The sequence below is a fragment of the Triticum aestivum genome, chromosome 3B (assembly GCF_018294505.1).
Source record: "Triticum aestivum cultivar Chinese Spring chromosome 3B, IWGSC CS RefSeq v2.1, whole genome shotgun sequence".
In the NCBI taxonomy this organism is placed as follows: domain Eukaryota; kingdom Viridiplantae; phylum Streptophyta; class Magnoliopsida; order Poales; family Poaceae; genus Triticum; species Triticum aestivum.
The window spans coordinates 21,228,371-21,247,013 of record NC_057801.1 but is presented as its reverse complement, the minus strand read 5'-3'; the positions used below and the strand labels follow the sequence as shown (position 1 = coordinate 21,247,013).

The 18,643-nt window shown below is 44.7% G+C and overlaps 1 protein-coding gene across 1 annotated transcript in view; it reads right to left on the bottom strand.

Annotated features, from left to right (window-relative positions):
- Nucleotides 1–1,556: 1,556 nt before the first annotated feature.
- LOC123067184 (uncharacterized) overlaps nucleotides 1,557–18,643 on the bottom strand; it is a 49,927-nt gene continuing 32,840 nt past the window's right edge. Inside the window, exons 2-4 of the mRNA XM_044490095.1 lie at nucleotides 4,037–4,208; nucleotides 3,776–3,886; nucleotides 1,557–1,739 (exon numbers count right to left, since the gene is read on the bottom strand). Coding sequence (XP_044346030.1) covers nucleotides 1,557–1,739; nucleotides 3,776–3,886; nucleotides 4,037–4,208 — 466 coding nt within the window. The remainder of the gene's footprint in view (nucleotides 1,740–3,775; nucleotides 3,887–4,036; nucleotides 4,209–18,643) is intronic.

Below are 18,643 nucleotides of genomic sequence, written 5' to 3'. Positions count from 1 at the left end.
AAATATTTCCCTCAGTTAAGAACCAAGGTTATCACTCTAGTAGGAGAACCACAGAACACCTCGTTGGCAGCACCTGCATACGAAATAACAAATACTTGCACTCAACGCGAACAAGGGGTTGTCAATCCTTAGATGGTTAATTGCAAGGATTAAATCATGTAGTGATAGACAGATAGATCAAACACAAAATAAAATAATGTAAAGAAAAATTGCAGCAAGGTATTTTTGGATTGTTAAGTATGATAAAAGTAGATCCGGGGCCATAGTTTTAACTAGAGGCTTCTCTCTTGAAAATAGCATATGGTGGGTAAACAAATTACTACTTGGCAATTGATGGAAACGCGAATAATCATGACGATATCTAACGCAATGATCATGTATATAAGCATCTTCTACAAGACAAGTAGACGACTCTTGCCTGCACCTACTACTATTACTCCACACATCGACCACTATCTAGCATGCATCTAGAGTATTAAGTTCATAAAGAACAGAGTCATGCCTTAACCAATATGACATGATGTAGACAAAGTAAACTCATGCATGACTAAACCACATCTTTTTATACTTAATGGCAACAATACATATACGTGTCATGTCCCTTTCTATCAGTGGGATTGAGCCCCGAAGATCAAACCCATCACAAAGCACCTCTCCCATTGCAAGAAAAATCAATCTAGTTGGCCAAACCAAATCAATAGATTGGAGAGAAATACAAAGCTATAATAATCATGCATAAAAGAGTTCAGAGAACACCCAAATAATATTCATGCATAATCTGATCATAAACTCACAATTCATCAGATCCCAACAAACACACTGCAAAAAGTGATTACATCGAATAGAACTCCGAGAACATCGAGGAGAACATTGTATTGAAGATCAGAGAGAGAGAAGAAGCCATCTAGCTACTAGCTATGGACCTGAAGATTTGTCGTAAAGTACTCACACATCATCAGAAGGGCAGCAAGGTTGATGTAGAGCCCCTTCACGATCGACCCCCCCCCCTTGTTAGGATACCGACGAAGGCCTCCAAATGGGATATCTCAAGAACAGAAACTTGCGGCGCCGGAAAAAGTATTTTGGGTGGCTCTCTGATGTCAGGAGAATATTTGAATATTATAGAGGTGGAATTATGTCAAGAGGTTCCACGAGGGGCCCACAAGCCTGGGGGCGCGCGTTTCGAGCTTGTCGCTCCCTCGTGGGTCATTCGGTCTTCTCCCGAACCTTCTAGGGTTCTTCTGGTCCAATTTGTTTTAATCCAAAGTCATTTCTCGTTTGGACTCTGTTTGATATTGATTTCCTGAAAAGCCAAAAATAAGCAAAATAAACCTACAACTGGCACGGGACACTAACTTAATAGGTTAGTCCCAAAAAATAATATATAATTGCACGGGACACTAACATGGAACAATAAAAAAATTATAGATACGTTGGAGACGTATCACATGCATCTTGCTTAAAGTGTTACTCTGTTTGTCATGAACTTAATACCATAGATGCATGCTGGATAGCGGTCGAATGGTGGAGTAATAGTAGTAGAGGCAGGAGTTGGTCTACTTGTCATGAACACTATGCATATATGTGTGATCATTGCCATGAATAACGTCGTAACTATGAGCTTTTCTATCAACTACTATAATGTCAAAGGCTGCTCCTCGGACAACTTCCATCATCGGACGAACATTCCTATCTTTTGGTGATAGTAGTTTTCTTCTGCGTACTTTCCCAGCTAGTACCTGAAAGAATCAAAAAAACTCTCAAACTAAAATCACCGTAGTGTTACATTAATTAGAGAGACTTGTAGGCAAAAATATATGAACAAGTTCATGCAAATATCCTGCAGATTACACCCATCACAAGGTCATGCTTACAGGATCCATGAAAAATGGTGGATCTACAATTCTGAAATTTATGACTACGTTAGATATGATTTGGTTAGCCAGAAAAACAATGAGTTGTTCCAAACACCTACCTTTCTAACAGAAGACAAGTAGGCAACAGGTAGTGCATTCATCGTTAGTTTTAATGGTTGCTAATTAGTCACAAACAAATAGTGTCTTCTATTTACCCATGCATATGAACAAGAGCATGCTCGTTCTCAGAAGTTGCAGCCTTTACTTGATTTCATTTACAGAACCTAACATATTTGTAGCAACAACATTGGCTGCATCAGGCTCAACATTCATATCTGGATTCAACTTGCAACCCAAGTCCCCAACTTTAGCTTTGTTCAAAATGATATATATCGTGCATTCCAAGATGATACAAAAATAAGTATTTTTTGACTGCTTCCATAACTTATAGATGAGCCCACCATAAGATGATTCGCAGACATGATGCATCAGACCACCTGAGAAATTTTACAGGTGCCTAAATGCAAGGACCATAAATCATGAGGCAGCCAAAATTGGAACAGACAAAGCAACACTTACACAAAACACAAACTGTATCCATAGGGACTACACTACTACAATTCTGAAGCAGCCTATATGTCCCCCAAGTAGTGGCTAGTGGCCACGGTGTCATGACACCACCATCACAGACATGTGGTCTCTTAGTTCATCTCAACCAAAACGCAATGCACAGTGTGAAAGCATTAATATAATCACCAGAAGGAAATAGAAAGAAAAAAGAAAAAACCCACACAAATATCTGGGCAATATCAATGACGTAGGACTTAGATGTACTTAAGGCACGTGTAGATGTGCTTTAGCAAAATCGTTCTTTATACCAACAAGGGATTCAGAAGTAAGCTCACCAGGAAATGAAAACTTTATTAGGCCTCTAGGGAGCAACAGCACCTCCACTGCCTCATACCAAATATGCATTCAATCTCTGAAAGAAAAGAATAACACAATGATGATGTTGCTCCTTTTAATCATTTTATATCAGGAACTCCTCGAGCAATGAAATCATAATCATGGAGTAAAACTAACATATAGCTATATTATACACAGAACAACATAAACATGCAGCCATCGTTTCTAGGGGAAAACATGTATATACAGATGGAGAATCTTACCACCTTATCTTGCAAGAAATGATCTTCTTGGCACTTGAAGCGAGTCTTTTAGTTAGCCCTCTACAAATATTAGAAGATCTATATATCATTAGAAAGCATCGACCCACCAGAATAGACTCATAATCAAACAAAATGTTATCAGTTCCCACATCAAGCAAGGAACCAAATAATCCACATCCATCCAAGAAGACACTGCATTTCTGTCAAGGGAGCCAACAAATGATGTTCTTTCTGCATCCACCTGGAATTGACAATGTGGTCATTTTCTATACCAAAATTCAGAAAATTAAGGCCACACATGTGACTGAAACAGAGAGTGGACCTTTTTTTGGCAAGCTACTTGCCTTGTTCTCTGTTATCTGAAGCATATCGGATGAAGATGTAGCAGTTCTGGTGATGTCACCCTGTCGCCGGCAAAGATCAGCCCGCCATTTGAGCAAGAGATGCAGGGCCAGAACTCTCAGGGATTCAGAGCAAACTGACCTCCCACTCAGTGCATCCAACACAAAAACAAGAAATTTTCAGATTACGACCTATCGAATTATCCATCCAAACATCCAGTCATACAGAGTTATTCAGATTCTGCAAGCATTAATATAATCACCAGAAGCTACCAGGATTAAGACCGGATTGAAGTTTTGCTGAAAACGCATGAATGTACGAACGCACTTCACAAGCATGCTAACAGCAAATGGTGCACTAGGAACATCATACAGGACTCACAACCTAGGACGTAGTTCCGGCCCAAACCTGAAGCATCTTATGAGTCTCCCGGCGCTCCACCGACCTGGCAGGAGAAACAGCGGCCTCCTCCTCCCCTCTACCCGACCACCGCATCCGCATCTCCCTCCTCCTATCTTCCTGCAAAACAGGAAACCCACTCAAGTCAGCCCAGAGAGAGAGATAGAGATAGATAGATAGATAGAGAGAGAGAGAGAGAGAGAGAGAGAGAGAGAGAGAGAGAGACGGAACGTAATGCAACGAGAGCACAAAGGGGTACATCGAGAAAACCCTAGGATCCGGCTCGACATCCTCCTCGAAGTCGTCAAGGTTGAGGCCGTAGCGCTCCAGGAAACGCCGCCGCTCCCTCGCCGCTTCCGACGCCTCCGCGCCCTTAGGAGACGCGGAGGCGACCACCCCGAGATGGCGAGCAGGGTAGCGGAGGGGGGGGGTGTGATTTGGACTGGGGAGCGACGAGAGGAAGGGGGCGGAGGGACAGTGGAGGAAGCCATTGGCGAAGAGCGGTGGAACATCCGAAGGTTGGGGTTCTGTCCTCGCCGCTCCTCCCTCCACCGCCGGCCTCCCCTACTATACGTCCTTCTCCATGGCGGTGGCTGGTTCGGGGGGGGGGGGATCTGTATGGAGGGTTGGAGGCGCGGATCTTGGGGAGCTCGGGGGCGTGCGGAGGCCGGAGCTTCCCGGAACCGGCCGGCATGGGTAGGGGCGATGGGGAGATAGAGGGGTTAGCGAGAGAGAGAGAGAGAGAGAGAGGAGGGCGACGAGGAGCGGGAGGCGAGTGGGACGGGAGGCGGCGGCGAGGGTTTCTCCACGGAAGCGGTTGCGATTTATACCCTGCATGTAAAAGACCAAAATGCCCTCGGCGGGGCACAAAATTACAGGCGGTGGCATGCTACTATTCACGCTACTGTTCACAACGATTTAGGGGCAATGTGGAGGGCTTCGTTCTGCCTAGCACTTCTTGAGGGTTTATATGTTCAATTGTCCAACAGTAGATTGTTTACCCACCGTATGCTATGTGTTTGGAAGAGAAGCCTCTAATGAAAACTATGGCCCCCGGGTCTAGTTTAATCATATTATAAAAACCAAAAATACCTTGCTTCAATTTATTTACTTCTATTTTATTTTGAAATTTACCTATCCACCTATACAAGATTTGATCCTTGCAAGTAACGAGTTCAAGGGGATTGACAATCGTCTTGCCCGCATTGGGTGCAAGTATTTCCTTTTGTCTGTGCAGGTGATGTTCACCGGGTTTTGTGTGATTCTCCTATTGGTTTGATAACCTTGGTTCTCACGGAGGGAAATACTTATCTATACTATACTGCTCCACCCATCTTCTTCCGGGAAAATCCCAACGCAGCTCACAAGTACTAGAAATAATTTCTAGCACCGTTGCCGGGGAGACATCATCAAATCTTATCAAGTAACTGCACTCAGACTATCAGATACTTGCTCTACTTTCTATTTGCATTTGCCTCTCTTTTTCATCTCCCACCACTTTTCTAAAAAAAGTATTTTACTTTGCTCATTTGCTTGCTTCGTCGCCATGTCTCAAGAAAACACCAAGTTGTGTGAATTTTCAAATTCTATAATAATGATTTTATTAGTACTCCAATTGCTCTTCCCACCAGTAGTAGTGCGGAGTCATATGATATTAATGCTACATTCCTAAATCTTGTTATGAAAGAATAATTTTCTAGAAATCATAATGACGAAGCTACATCCCATCTTAATACCTTTGTTGAATTATGTGATATGAAAAACAAAAAATATGTGGATAATAATATTATTTAGTTGAAATTATTTCCTTTTTTGCTAAGAGATCGTGCTTCAACTTGGTTTTTATCCGTGCCTCACAATAGTTTTTCAAACACTATAATAATGATTTTATTAGTACTCCAATTGCTCCTCCCACCAGTAGCGCGGAGTCATATGATATTAATGTTGCATTCCTAAATCTTGTTACAAAAGAACAATTTTCTAGAAATCCTAATGAAGAAGCTACATCCCATCTTAATACCTTTGTTGAATTATGTGATATGAAAACCAAAAAAACATGTGGATAATGATATTATTGAGTTGAAATTATTTCCTTTTTTGCTAAGAGATCGTGCTTCAACTTGGTTTTCATCCTTGCATCACAATAGTTTTGATTCTTGGGATAAATGTAAGGATGCTTTCTTTGCCAAGTATTTTCCACCCCCTAAGATTATTTCTCTTAGAAGTCAAATCATGAACATTAAGGAAATTGAGCATGAACATGTTCCACAATTTTGGGAGAGAATGAAATTATAATGATTAGAAATTGTCTGACTCATGGCTAAAGTTTATCGATGGTAATAAGAAAAATTTATGTGTGTCGTGGAATTGTCACGTCAGATGTCCTAATGAAATAACTTAGTCGTGGAGCCATCGCAACTAGGAAGCTTAAAGGGGTTAAAACGGGCAAGGGACACGAGAATTTATACTGGTTCGACCCCTTGCGGTGAAGGTAAAAGCCTAATCCAGTTTGAGGTGGAATTGCTATGACTCAATTACTAGGGAGCGTAAGCCGCTTGACCTAGTTCTCGATTTGGTGTTCCTTGTCGTGAATCGCCCCCGGGTCGTCCCTTTATATACAGAGGTCGACGCCCAGCGGCTTACATTGTACTGCCCGGCTCATAAATAGTGTCCGGCTCGGTCTCTCTCTATTCCTGCCTTACAATACAAGTTACATGAATATGGCGGTTTATATCTACGGGCCTTAAGTCGCCTTTGGGCTTTGGGCCCTTTAACTGAACCGCCATCTTCAAGCATCGTCTTGGGCTTCAAGAATCCTCACAAGCATAACCCGGCCCCTCCTAGGCGGGTCATACCTAATAGTTATATCCCCAACATTAGGCCCCAGATTGATTTGAACTGGTTCATGTCAATCTTCCATACTTAGAAAAAAATCTTCTGCTCTTCGTTTGCACAGAAAGTATTATAGCTCGCCATGATGTCATCCTATGGATCTGTAGTAACCCGCCATGATGTCATCTGTCTTTAATTCATATTTTATCCAACATATCTCAATGGATTCTTATCCTGATGACCATCCCGAGAATGGAGGCGTCCTAGTAGCTGGATAACCATATTTTTGGCCTCCTCATTTTTCACACCCACTCACCAGTCCTTACTTATAAATAGGCACGACCAGGTCTTTCCTCATTCCCCCCTTTCCCAATCTCTCCCCTTTCGATGGAGAGATCTTCTAAAAGGCTAGAAGAACATAAAAATGAAAATAGAACCTTGCAAAGTAGATTAAAACAAGTGAATTATTTGGATGAAATAACAACAAGTCTGATGAACCAAGGAAACCAAAAAAGAGAGGTTTCGATGCTTAAGAAGTTAGGAATCAATAAAGCAGAGGAAGGGAGTGGGAAGTGTTTGTTTGTTACATACCTTAGGCTTGCCAGGTTTTGACTATCGGGATGGTTCCTTTAAACTTGCTGCACTCCATTATTAGCTCAAAGTTGTTGCCACCAGGGACATGTAACACTAGCATTGAACTTGGAAGGCCGTCCTTGGGAAGCGACTTGATGGCACTACAGCCGCAGAGCTCTAATCTTTCCAGAGAACTTGGGAGGCTAGGCTGTGAATTGATGGCAAAACAACTGAGGATCATTAATTCCTTTTATGGCAGTACTGATGAGGAGCTAGACGGGGAAAGTATTGGAGAATGGCCAGGGGCTGAAGTTGAAGAACTAGAGGTTGAAGTTAACCCCTTAACAATGCCGACAAAGCAGAGGTGCAATACTTGTGGCAGGACTTGTGGCAAGTCGGTACAATCCGGCTCCACCATGTGCTCGAAACATGTCAAGGCCTGCCATGAGTTATTCAAAAAGTTGCAGGCGAAGAGGCTTGAAGCAAGCACCGGGTCAGACACCATAAACGGACCTAAGACAAAAGAATGAGCAACTTTGACGGCACAAGACCCAGAGTCCGTGGTCAGCCCATCTAGCATGGTCCTGGTAAATATGGTTGAGAAAATTAAATTTTGGCCAAATTTCGGCCATCTTGTCTGGGCCTGGTAAGTGTCCTTGTCGGCTGAGAAAACAAAATTAAGAGTTTGCTGGTTGTGCTAGGCTTTTTAAACTTTGAACTAATGTGCGATGGTTGTGGAATTTTAGTCTTGAACTAATCCGCGAGGGTTTCGTTGGAATGTTATCTTTTGTTCCGCTTGGTTTCAAAAAATATTGGGAAAATTTTGTGTCATATTTTGTTCCAAAATTCAAATTTTGGTTTCACTATGTTGTCTAAGACATATCGGAAAATATTGATATAGCCAAATTTCCACCATCTCGGTAGGGGCTGAAAAAAAATAACAAACCAAAGGTGAAACCTTTTCCCATCCTCACCTGAGTCACTTGCGTCTTCCAAGCTGGTGTTCATCACCGAGCAACAAACAACTCCCCTCCCCCATCCACTGACCCACAAAAGCACTACTGTATCTAGTAGGTGTGGACTATTTCATCCTAACATCAATGACATTAATTTTCTTGCGTCGGTTTTTAAGCCATCTCTCTTGAAGTTTTGTGTTTGCTGCTTCTTTTCTTTGTGACTCACTAGCTAGGAGCTAATCACTTTGGGTTACAATAAAATTATTGGTCTACATTGATTTGTTTTAATTTTCAGAAAAGGATTCCTCCCGTATTTTGATTTAACTAGAGGGATCAATTACAAGGCCAAAAGTAAAAATGAAACTTAGTAGTACCCGAGTATTTGGCCCAAATTTCATTCTCAATAACAAAGATCAAAATACCTACAACCTAGAAAGGAGAAATACGGAATAACCATTTCAAAGACTAAAATAGAATAAAAAAACATAGATGGAAAAATATGAAATAGGAGTAAAATTTGGAGCAGCAATGAACAGTAGAAAGGTTTCAATAGCATATATAGATACTCCATAGTTCAGTGCATTGGAAAGATGTTCATGGCATCATAATAAGCAGCAGCTGATGACAGAAAATTGCTACCGCAAGTCCGCAACCATCCAAAATGGCATGCTCTACTGGTAGCACTAGTAAGAAGAGCTAAGAACAAATGACATGTCCAAAATCCATGAATAAAGCAAACCAGAAAGTCACGAACATTTAGATATGCCCTATGAACAAAGGCACGTCGTCATCTTCTTGCATATCATTGGAGGGAATTGGAATAATGCTCTCACCGAGGCAGTACTAAGGGAGCATCATGCGATATTTACTCTTCCCAATGTTCACCATACCTAAAAACGAAGCTCAGCACATCCATTACATGTCCACCGAAAGCTTAAATGTAAACACAAATAAGCACTGCTACCTGTTACTTAGTGAAGAACAAGGCTGCAAAGTAACTTTAGTCGCCTAGCTACATGGACAGCATCCTTCTGCACCATCAACATAAATCTTCCCCAGCCATAATTAATTCATGATTTTTGTTTGCAGTACCTTGTATGTCGAGTGTGATTTTTTTCTCCTCGGCTCCAGCGAGATCTCTTTTTTAGACATAATAGTAAAATTTAAAGCACATTTTTAAGTTTCAAAAATCATGGCAGACATGAATATAGGTTATACTACATTGCTGTAGAATTTCATGAGGAATACATGTTTATGTGAACTCCACTAAACAAATCATAAAGTTTTCTCATGAATAGTGCATGTGCTAGAAATGCATGACGTGTTTCTCCAAGGCCTTGATCCTCTTATGGTTGCTCGTCCTACTATCCCCTCCATTTTCGGACGGTCTCCCAATCTCCCAACACTCTTTGGGACTTAACACTATTGTTTTTATCGCGAGAGGGGCACAGTTGAAATCAGTGGATCTCTTCTGAAGTGAAATTACCGTAATAAGCAATGTTAACTATCTTTCACTAAATATAAGATGCATGTGTTGATTCAAAAATGGACCATGCATGAAATTTAGAAAGTTCATACAATTTGAGGTACATAAGATGGGACTGGTGTTTTTTGTTTCTTTTCAAAATAGGAATAGGACCAAAGAAATAGTGGAGGAAAACAACTGAAGAGGAAAGTTAGCGGGATGAACTTTGTGAAGAATGTAACACACACTTCCTTTATTTGGTTGATCGTAATTAGCATTGTATGTGTTGTTCACACACTTCGTATATTATGTTAATGTGGTACATTTTTGATTAGCACCATTCAGAAGATACGATGGTCATCTGGTACACGGTGCCTTTTTGTTTTTAAAGACAAACCACTCAACAACCGCATGCTTGACATTAATTTGTGGTACACAGAGACACGACGACTGCATGCTCCTGCTCAACCTAATATATCTAAGTACCCACACAACCTACTTTGCTTTTGATTTTCGTCCTTTATAAACCTATTTCTCAAATGCATCTAAATACGACATGTTATAGTTGCTCCAGTAAATTTGCAACCAGTACTCAACTCATTTGAAATTTAAAATTCATAATTTATTTTCCAAATGGAATTTAGATTCCCCAGTAAGCCTATTTTTTTGACAACATAGGCATACATTCTGGTGTAGGTAGGATTCTTTTTTAAAAGGCTCCATTATTTATGGGGCAGCGTAGTATGGGAAAAAACCCCACAAAATAGTGGGCCCATTGTTCCAACAACATGGGAAAGTTGGAAATACAAATTCTAATAAAGAAGAAAAGTGTGAAGTATAAGGCTTCGTTATAAAAGGCAAGAATTTATCTCAAAATAAACCATTGGTGGAGAGACTTGAGTGTGAACACAGGCAAGATTGTTCTAGCTAAGAGAGTGGATACATAGGCAATTAGCTAGGCGACACCAACTGGGCATATATTTCTTTCCTTTATTTGCACAACCAAAAAAAGGCAGTCTTATACTTTAGTTGTAATTTAGATCCTCCCAATTTATTATTAGATATGTTTCAATATCCCTGAAGGAAATTTCAAATACCACAATCAATTTAGATAAACGCTGTCAATCTTCTCTAATAATGACAGCCTGATCTACAGATCTAGTGCTGCATACACCATGGAATATATACTGCCCCATCGTCCCATCCAGATTCCCATAACCCCTCTCACAAATTTTTCTCCTGCCGTCTCTCTGCTCTCGTCGCACAACACCACGGCAGAGATGAACCCGAGCAACCCTGCTTCTCCGCCGTCCACCTTCCCGTCCACAGCAAAAATTCCATTGACTCCTATGCACAGCCAAAGAGGAAGCCGCATCGTCCCTTCTGATGCTGGCAGACGCCGTCGACTTTCCAATCTCCACTTTCTTCAGCTGGCTCGTCCAATAATATCAAGGTACACGTATTTTTGCACTGGTGCCTAAATTCCAAGATCCAACCATATTTCTTTGTTGATCTGTTGATTTGGCTGGCCGGAATTTATATTTGATTCATCGTCTCTTCCTGTTAGGCGTCCGTGTACATGAACAATGTAGCTTTGGACGACGATATGGTGAAGGACCCAGAGGACAGGTATCTATACTTCTACCCCTCTACTAGACAATGGTATATGAGTAATTACTACCAATATTTGGGTGACATACAGGAGTATGGCACCCATTCCTCTTCCAGTACAATATATTTTATTTTATCGGTTCTGCCCAAAGTTGAGGATGGACATATGCGAGTATGGGACCCATTGCTCATCCAGAAAATTCACTTTATATTCCATGGCAGAGTAGAAAACAAGTCCGACCCCTCATGTCTCCAGCCATAGAAAAGGAAGCAAATCACGTCCTTTTGTTTTCCCACAAAACAATCCTTCTGCCGGGCCTAGATTTCAATGTATTTTACATTTTAAAAAATACATTCAAAAAATAAAAAATGTATTTTACATTTACCCCTAAAAAGTGTTTTTTACATTTATACTTGTTGATTTGTATTTTACACAGTGTATAATGCAATATGTGCACAAAACTAACTATGCCACTATGAGAAGAAAAAAGATTTCACAGTTGGAAAATATGTGCGTCACTTGAAAGTACTTTTAAGAGCTCGTCTTCTGAATTAACAATTTTTTTTTGTCAAAACATAAATGCATACATATATTGTTAATCCAACAATCTAAGAAGTATAAACTTGCGATCCTCCCAAAGTGCTTGGCCGTTATGAACATGAGGGGTCAGCTTAACCTATTGGACGTCTTGTGAAAGGGTTAAAGACGTAATAAAGCACACGGTGACGACTAAGACAAAAATGATTAGACAAAAGGATGAGAAACACAAATATAGTCGCAAAAAGAAAGAAATACATTACATACCGAAGGAAATATGCCCTAGAGGCAATAATAAAGTTGTTATTTATATTTCCTTATATTATGATAAATGTTTATTATTTATGCTAATATTGTATTAACCGGAAACTTAGTACATGTGTGAATACATAGACAAAACATAGTGTCCCTAGTATGCCTCTACTTGACTAGCTCGTTAATCAAAGATGGTTATGTTTCCTAACCATAGACATGTGTTGTCATTTGATGAACGGGATCACATCATTAGTAGAATGATGTGATGGACAAGGCCCATCCGTTAGCTTAGCATTATGATCGTTACAGTTTCATTGCCACTCCTTTCTTCATGACTAATACATGTTCATCAGACTATGAGATTATGCAACTCCCGAATACCGGAGGAACATCTCGTGTGCTATCAAACGTCAAAACATAACTGGGTAATTATAAAGATGCTCTACAGGTGTATCGAAAGGTGTTTGTTGGGTTGGCATAGATCGAGAATAGGATTTGTCACTCCGTGTATCGGAGAGGTATCTCTGGGCTCTCTCAGTAAATGCTCATCAATATAAGCCTTGCAAGCAATGTGACTAATGAGTTAGTTGCGGGATGAAACATTACGTAATGAGTAAAGAGACTTGCCGATAACGAGATTGAACTAGGTATGATGATACCGATGATCGAATCTCGGGCAAGTAAAATACCGATGGCACAGGGAACAACATATGTTGTTTTGTGGTTTGACCGATAAAGATCTTCGTAGAATATGTAGGAGCCCATATGAGCATCCAGGTTCCGCTATTGGTTATTGATCGGAGATGTGTCTCAATCATGTCTACATAGTTCTCAAACTCGTAGGGTCCGCATGCTTAACGTTCGATGATGACTTGAATTATAAGTTATGTGTTTTTGATGATAGAAGTTTGTTCGGAGTCCCATATGAGATCACGGACATGACGAGGAGTCTCGAAATGGTCGAGAAATAAAGATTGATATATTGGAAGGCTATGTTCGGACACCGGAAATGTTTCGGAAATGTTCAGGCATTTTTGGAGTACCGGGAGGTTACCGGACCCCCCCCCCCCTGGGGGGATTAATGGGCCTTTTTGGGCATTAGTGGAAAGGGAGAGGAAGGCAGCAGGGTGACTGCGCGCCCCCCTTGGCTGGTCCGAATAGGATTAGGAGGGGGCGAACACCCCCCTCTTTCCTTCTCCCTCTCCACCTCTTTCCCTCTCTTCCCTTCTTGGAAAAGGAAGGGGACTCCAACTAGGATTGGGAATCCTAGTTGGACTCCCCCTATAGGCACGCCACTCCTAAGCCATCCTCCTCCTCCTCCCTCCTTTATATACAGGGCAGGGGCACCCCAAAGCACAAACAATTGTTCTCTTAGCCGTGTGCGATGCCCTCCTCCACAGTTCAACACCTCGGTCATATCGCCATAGTGCTTAGGCGAAGCCCTGTGCCGGTAACATCGTCAACACCGTCGCCACGCCGTCGTGCTGACGGAACTCTCCCTCGTCCTCAACTGGATAAATAGCTCGAGGGACATTGTCGGTGTCAAAACCGGCGGATCTCGGGTAGGGGGTCCCGAACTGTGCGTCTAGGCGGATGGTAACAGGAGACGAGGGACATGATGTTTTACCCAGGTTTGGGCCCTCTTGATGGAGGTAAAACCCTATGTCCTACTCGATTAATATTGATGATGTGTGTTACAGGAGTGGATCTACCACGAGATCAAGGAGGCTAAACCCTAGAAGCTAGCCTATGGTATGATTTTTTTTGTCCTATGGACTACAGCCATCCGGTTTATATAGACACCGGAGAGGGCTAGGGTTACACAAAGTCGGTTACAAAGGTAGGAGATCTACATATCCGTATCGCCAAGCTTGCCTTCCACGCCAAGGAAAGTCCCATCCGGACACGGGACGAAGTCTTCAATCTTGTATCTTCATAGTCTTGGAGTTCGGCCAATGATGATAGTTCGGCTATCCGGACACCCCCTAGTCCGGAACTCCCTCAGTAGCCCCTGAACCAGGCTTCAATGACGACGAGTCCGGCGCGCATACTGTCTTCGGCATTGCAAGGCGGGTTCCTCCTCCGAATAATTTATAGAAGATTGTGAACACCAGGATAGTGTCCGGCTCTGCAAAAATAAATTCCACATACCACCGTGGAGAGAATAATATTACACAAGATCAATCTGCTGACGTATTCTGTGGCGCGACGTCACACCACTTCCAAGCCTTTACTCGAATTGTTTTTATTGTTCCACCTCAGCGCGTTTAGCGAGGCGGTTTCCTTGGCACGTCTTGTCGAAGCAGAGATCGTGTTCCCCTTATTCCGGGATTCCCATCAATACGGACGTGGGTAACCCAACCGCGCCATTGATTGTGACGCTTGGGAGATAAGTGAGTTTTACCAGGCCGGCGGGGACGCGTGTATCTGTCCGCCCATATAAGGGGATAAAGATCCAACCCTTTTACCTGCGCCTTCTTCCTCCTTGGCTTATCCATCTCCGCGAACTCGAGCTCCAGCGCCCAAGTCCGCACTTCTCACCTCAACCTTCTCCAACTATGTCCGGAGCGGGAGGCAAGTGGATGGCCTCCTCCATCACGAAGGGGCAGATCCAGAAGCTGCGCGATGCCGGATACTTGTCCAGCGACATCGCGCACCGGCTCCCTGACGAGGGAGAGCTCATCCCCACCCCCAGGCCCCATGAGAGGGTAGTGTTTCTTCCCCATTTCCTCCGCGGACTGGGCTTCCCACTTCACCCCTTCGTCCGGGGGCTCATGTTCTACTACGGCCTGGATTTCCATGATCTGGCCCCGAATTTCATCCTCAACATCTCGGCGTTTATCGTCGTGTGCGAGGCCTTCCTCTGCATCCAGCCCCACTTTGGCTTGTGGCTCAAGACCTTCAGTGTCAAGCCGAAGGTTGTGAAGGGCAGCCAAGCGGAGTGCGGAGGCGCCATGGTGGGCAGGATGTCCCACGTTACGTGGCTGGAAGGCACTTTCGTGGAAACCATCAAGGGGTGGCAATCAGGGTGGTTCTACATCACCGAGCCGCGTGACGCCGATTGGGCAGCGGCCCCCGAATTCAGATCCGGCATCCCTACACGGCTCACCTCATGGAAAGAGAGTGGCCTGATCTGGGGGAATTTGGAGGAGCTGACCGGACTCCAAGCCTGTATCCAGAAGCTGGTGGACAAGAAGCTCAAGCTTGTCAACGTAGTCCAGGTCATGCTCATCCGTCGGATTCTCCCGTGCCAACGACGGGGTTTCAACATGTGGGAGTTCGATCCAGCGCAGCACCAGACCCTGAGCGAGCTCTTCGACACTACGTACGAAGATGTCTGGAAGGTGCTGTTCAAGGGCGCCGAAGCTCCCGCATCCTCTACCGAAGATCGCGGATTCCGCTCGCAGCGTCCGGCTGACGAGGTGAGTGATTTTGCCACTTGTTTTCCATAGTTTGACTCTATGCGGGATCTAAACTCCCTTTACCTTTGACAGGACTGGCTAGCGAAGGCCGAACGGACTATCTGTCCGGCCCCATTGCCAGAGGACCCATCGGACGCCCGCCTAACGGGGCTGCTGGCTCCGGCACCCCACGTGGTGCCAGAGAAGAAGGCCAAGAAGAAGGCCACGAGGAATCGGAAGAGTTCCCGTTTTCAGGTGCTACCGGATGATGAATCCGAGGCCGACTCCTCCCACCAAGGCGAGGAGGAGAAGAAAGCCTCTCCCCCAGCGGGGGGAGGGAAGAAAAGGAAGGCCTCCCCAACAAGGGAGGCCGAAGGGTCCAAGAAGGGAAAAACTCTTCCCCCGGACCGCTCCGCCAACGCCAGTGACAATGACGAGGACTGGCCTCCAAGGGCCAAGCCCCTGGCGAGATCGTAAGTATCCGGACTCCCGAATAACTTCAAGGTTTTTTCTTTTCGCCACATAATGTCTTTCTAATGCCGCATACAACCCTGCAGTCCGCCCAAGGATGATCTTCCCGTTTCGTCGAGCGGGTCCTTGGGTGCGTCGGATATGGATTCCCTTCCGACTGCCTCCACCCCCCGTGTCGCGGACGACGCCGAGGTGGGGTCCCAGGAAGGGACCTACTAGGAGGAGGAGGCCCCGGAGGTGTCACAGGACAACCTCCCGGACTTTGCACCGGACTCAGCCCCGGAGGCCACAGTGGCTCCGGAGTCCGGCGGGCGACTCCTTCGTAAGAAGGGCAAGACCGCGACGCCGGCTGCCTCCATCCAACCGGAGGTGCCGGATAATTTGCTGGAGGCGCTCAACGGCGCCTCCATCAAAGAGGAACACCACACTGTTATGAGTGCGGTGATTCAGAAGGTTCAGCTCGCCAAGAGCGGGCTGACCGAAGCCTGCAGCAGCCTTCTAACAGGCTTTGAGGTAAGAATTTCAATATATGTAAAATGGTACCGCATAGACAGTAGCCCCTGATGCTCGGTTCGGTGTTCGGAAAGAAAAGCCGGACTGAGGATCTTTAGAAAGATAAATGCAGGAGTCATAAAAATATGTCAATATGGGATTGCAGGCTGTGCTGTTGACCTCCGCCGCACTGACTGCGGAGGTCAATAGTTTGAAGGAAAACCTTGAGCGGTCCGACAACAAGCTTGGCCATGCCAAGAAGCAGCTCGAGGAAAAAGAAGGTGAGTAATACCTTATGAAAATTGTACCTTACAGAAAAGGATTTGGTTGCAAGAGAAATGACAAGGATAACTTGGGTATTGCAGGGGCCACTAACGAGGTGGCGACCCTGAAGGAGGCGGTGGTCGCGGCCGAACGCAATGCGGCCGCGGAGCGCACCGAGCAAGAGAAGCAGGAGGCGCGGGTGGCGGAGGTACAGCAAGAGTTCCAGGATCTCATGAAAAAACATGAGAGCTTGGAGCGTGACTCGAAGACTCGAGAGTCTGAGCTTGCAACGGCTCTTGAGAGTGCCAAAGCCGCTAAGGCCGAAGCCTACAAGGCCCTCCAGGAGATTGAGGCGGTGAAGAAAATAGCAGCGGGTAAGGCATTTTTCATGCAAAGTAAGCATGTGAGTGTTAATTACCTGTGGCTTACCCGAATTTGGAGCTCTCCAGGAGCGTTCGTAGATCTTCCTCGCAGCGTGTCCGATGCTGCCGCATTTTACCGGGCCGAGGATGGGAGCTCGACGGAGAAGGTCTTCTGGTCTCAGTATGCTGGGGCCGGACATCCGGTGCCCCTTAGCGACCAGCTGAAGCAGCTGGTCGAGCTCCACAAGGCGGCCGAACAGGCCATGAAGGACCTCATAGTTCGGCTATGGCCTAAGGAGGCCATGCCTGGGAGCTACTTCGGCCTAGTGCGGCGGCTGATGGATGCGTGCCCGTAGGTTGAAGTCATCAAGCATTCCGCTTGTATTGAGGGTGCCCGCCGGGCCCTTGCCCGCGCAAAGGTGCACTGGGGCAAGATGGATGCCCAGAAGCTCGTGACGGACCCGCCACCAGAGGGCAAGGAGTATCGCACGCCCGAGATGTATTATAAGAGTGTGCTGAAGGGCGCCCGCACTATTGCGGGTGAGTGCTCCAAAGATGTAATATTTGAGTAGACTCGCATTTTGTTATCCTGTGCGCTAAAAACTTGGTTCATATGCGCTAAGCAACGCTTGTTAATTTAAATATTACCTTTGTGCGGCTGTTTATCAACTCTGAGAGATGGCAAGTCGTCGGCTTCAGCCCCCATGCCACGAGTGCTGGGGTGTTCGGGATAAACTCGAGCGCTCTTGTTCCCATTTTTGGGTCCATCTAGGAAGGTGCTCAACACAGCGAACAAGGCAACCGGACTTATAATGCTTGAACACTCTCACTTAGCCATAGAATTCTATAATTTTAAATTTCGGCGAAGCCCCTAGTCTTCGGAAGGCCGAATTTGGGGCGCTATCCACGCCTTGGCCGGACAGTATCCGGCTCCTCGCTCCAAGCGGCATAAGTCTTTAAGGACTCGCAAAAAACCTCTCGAACAGCGACCGGCTCTCGCCGCATCATGACGGTCAGTTTTAGCTTTCTCCACTGAGGCGTTAACCCAGCTCAACTGGGGCGCAATCGCAGTGGTTCTCCCAGTGCTACCTTAGCCGATATAACGGAACGTAAGGTACCAAAACATGGGAGCTGGGCAAACCCAACTATTGACCCAAGACATGATTCGGAGCCGATGCATATAGTGCTATAAGTTCGGGGTGCCGCACTTGTGAAAGTTTTCGGACTCATCACACCATGATGTGGGGAACATAAGCCCCTGGTGTATATTAGCCGTACCAAAGTGTACGGATGCAATATGCCGTGAATGAACATATGTATGAAAAGGAAATGCAATTATAAGCAAGAAGGTGCTGCATTGTTTTATTCAATAAGTGCTGCTACGAATGCAGAACGATACAAATAGTGCGATAAGCAAGGTATGGGACTGTTAAACATGTCCCCCTCCAGGGGTAGGCTGCAGATTGGTGTATAAAAATGCTCGTAACGGAGACCACCTGTATATTCGTTGTAGCCTTTATCCTTCCCTGGCTGTTGCATCGTGAGTTCGACAGATCTGCTGCCGGACAGGGCTCTGACAAACAGAGTCATGTGGATAAAAAATAAAAGGTAAAAAGAAAAGAAAAAAGAACAACACACTTGAGAGCCCCTGGTGTTG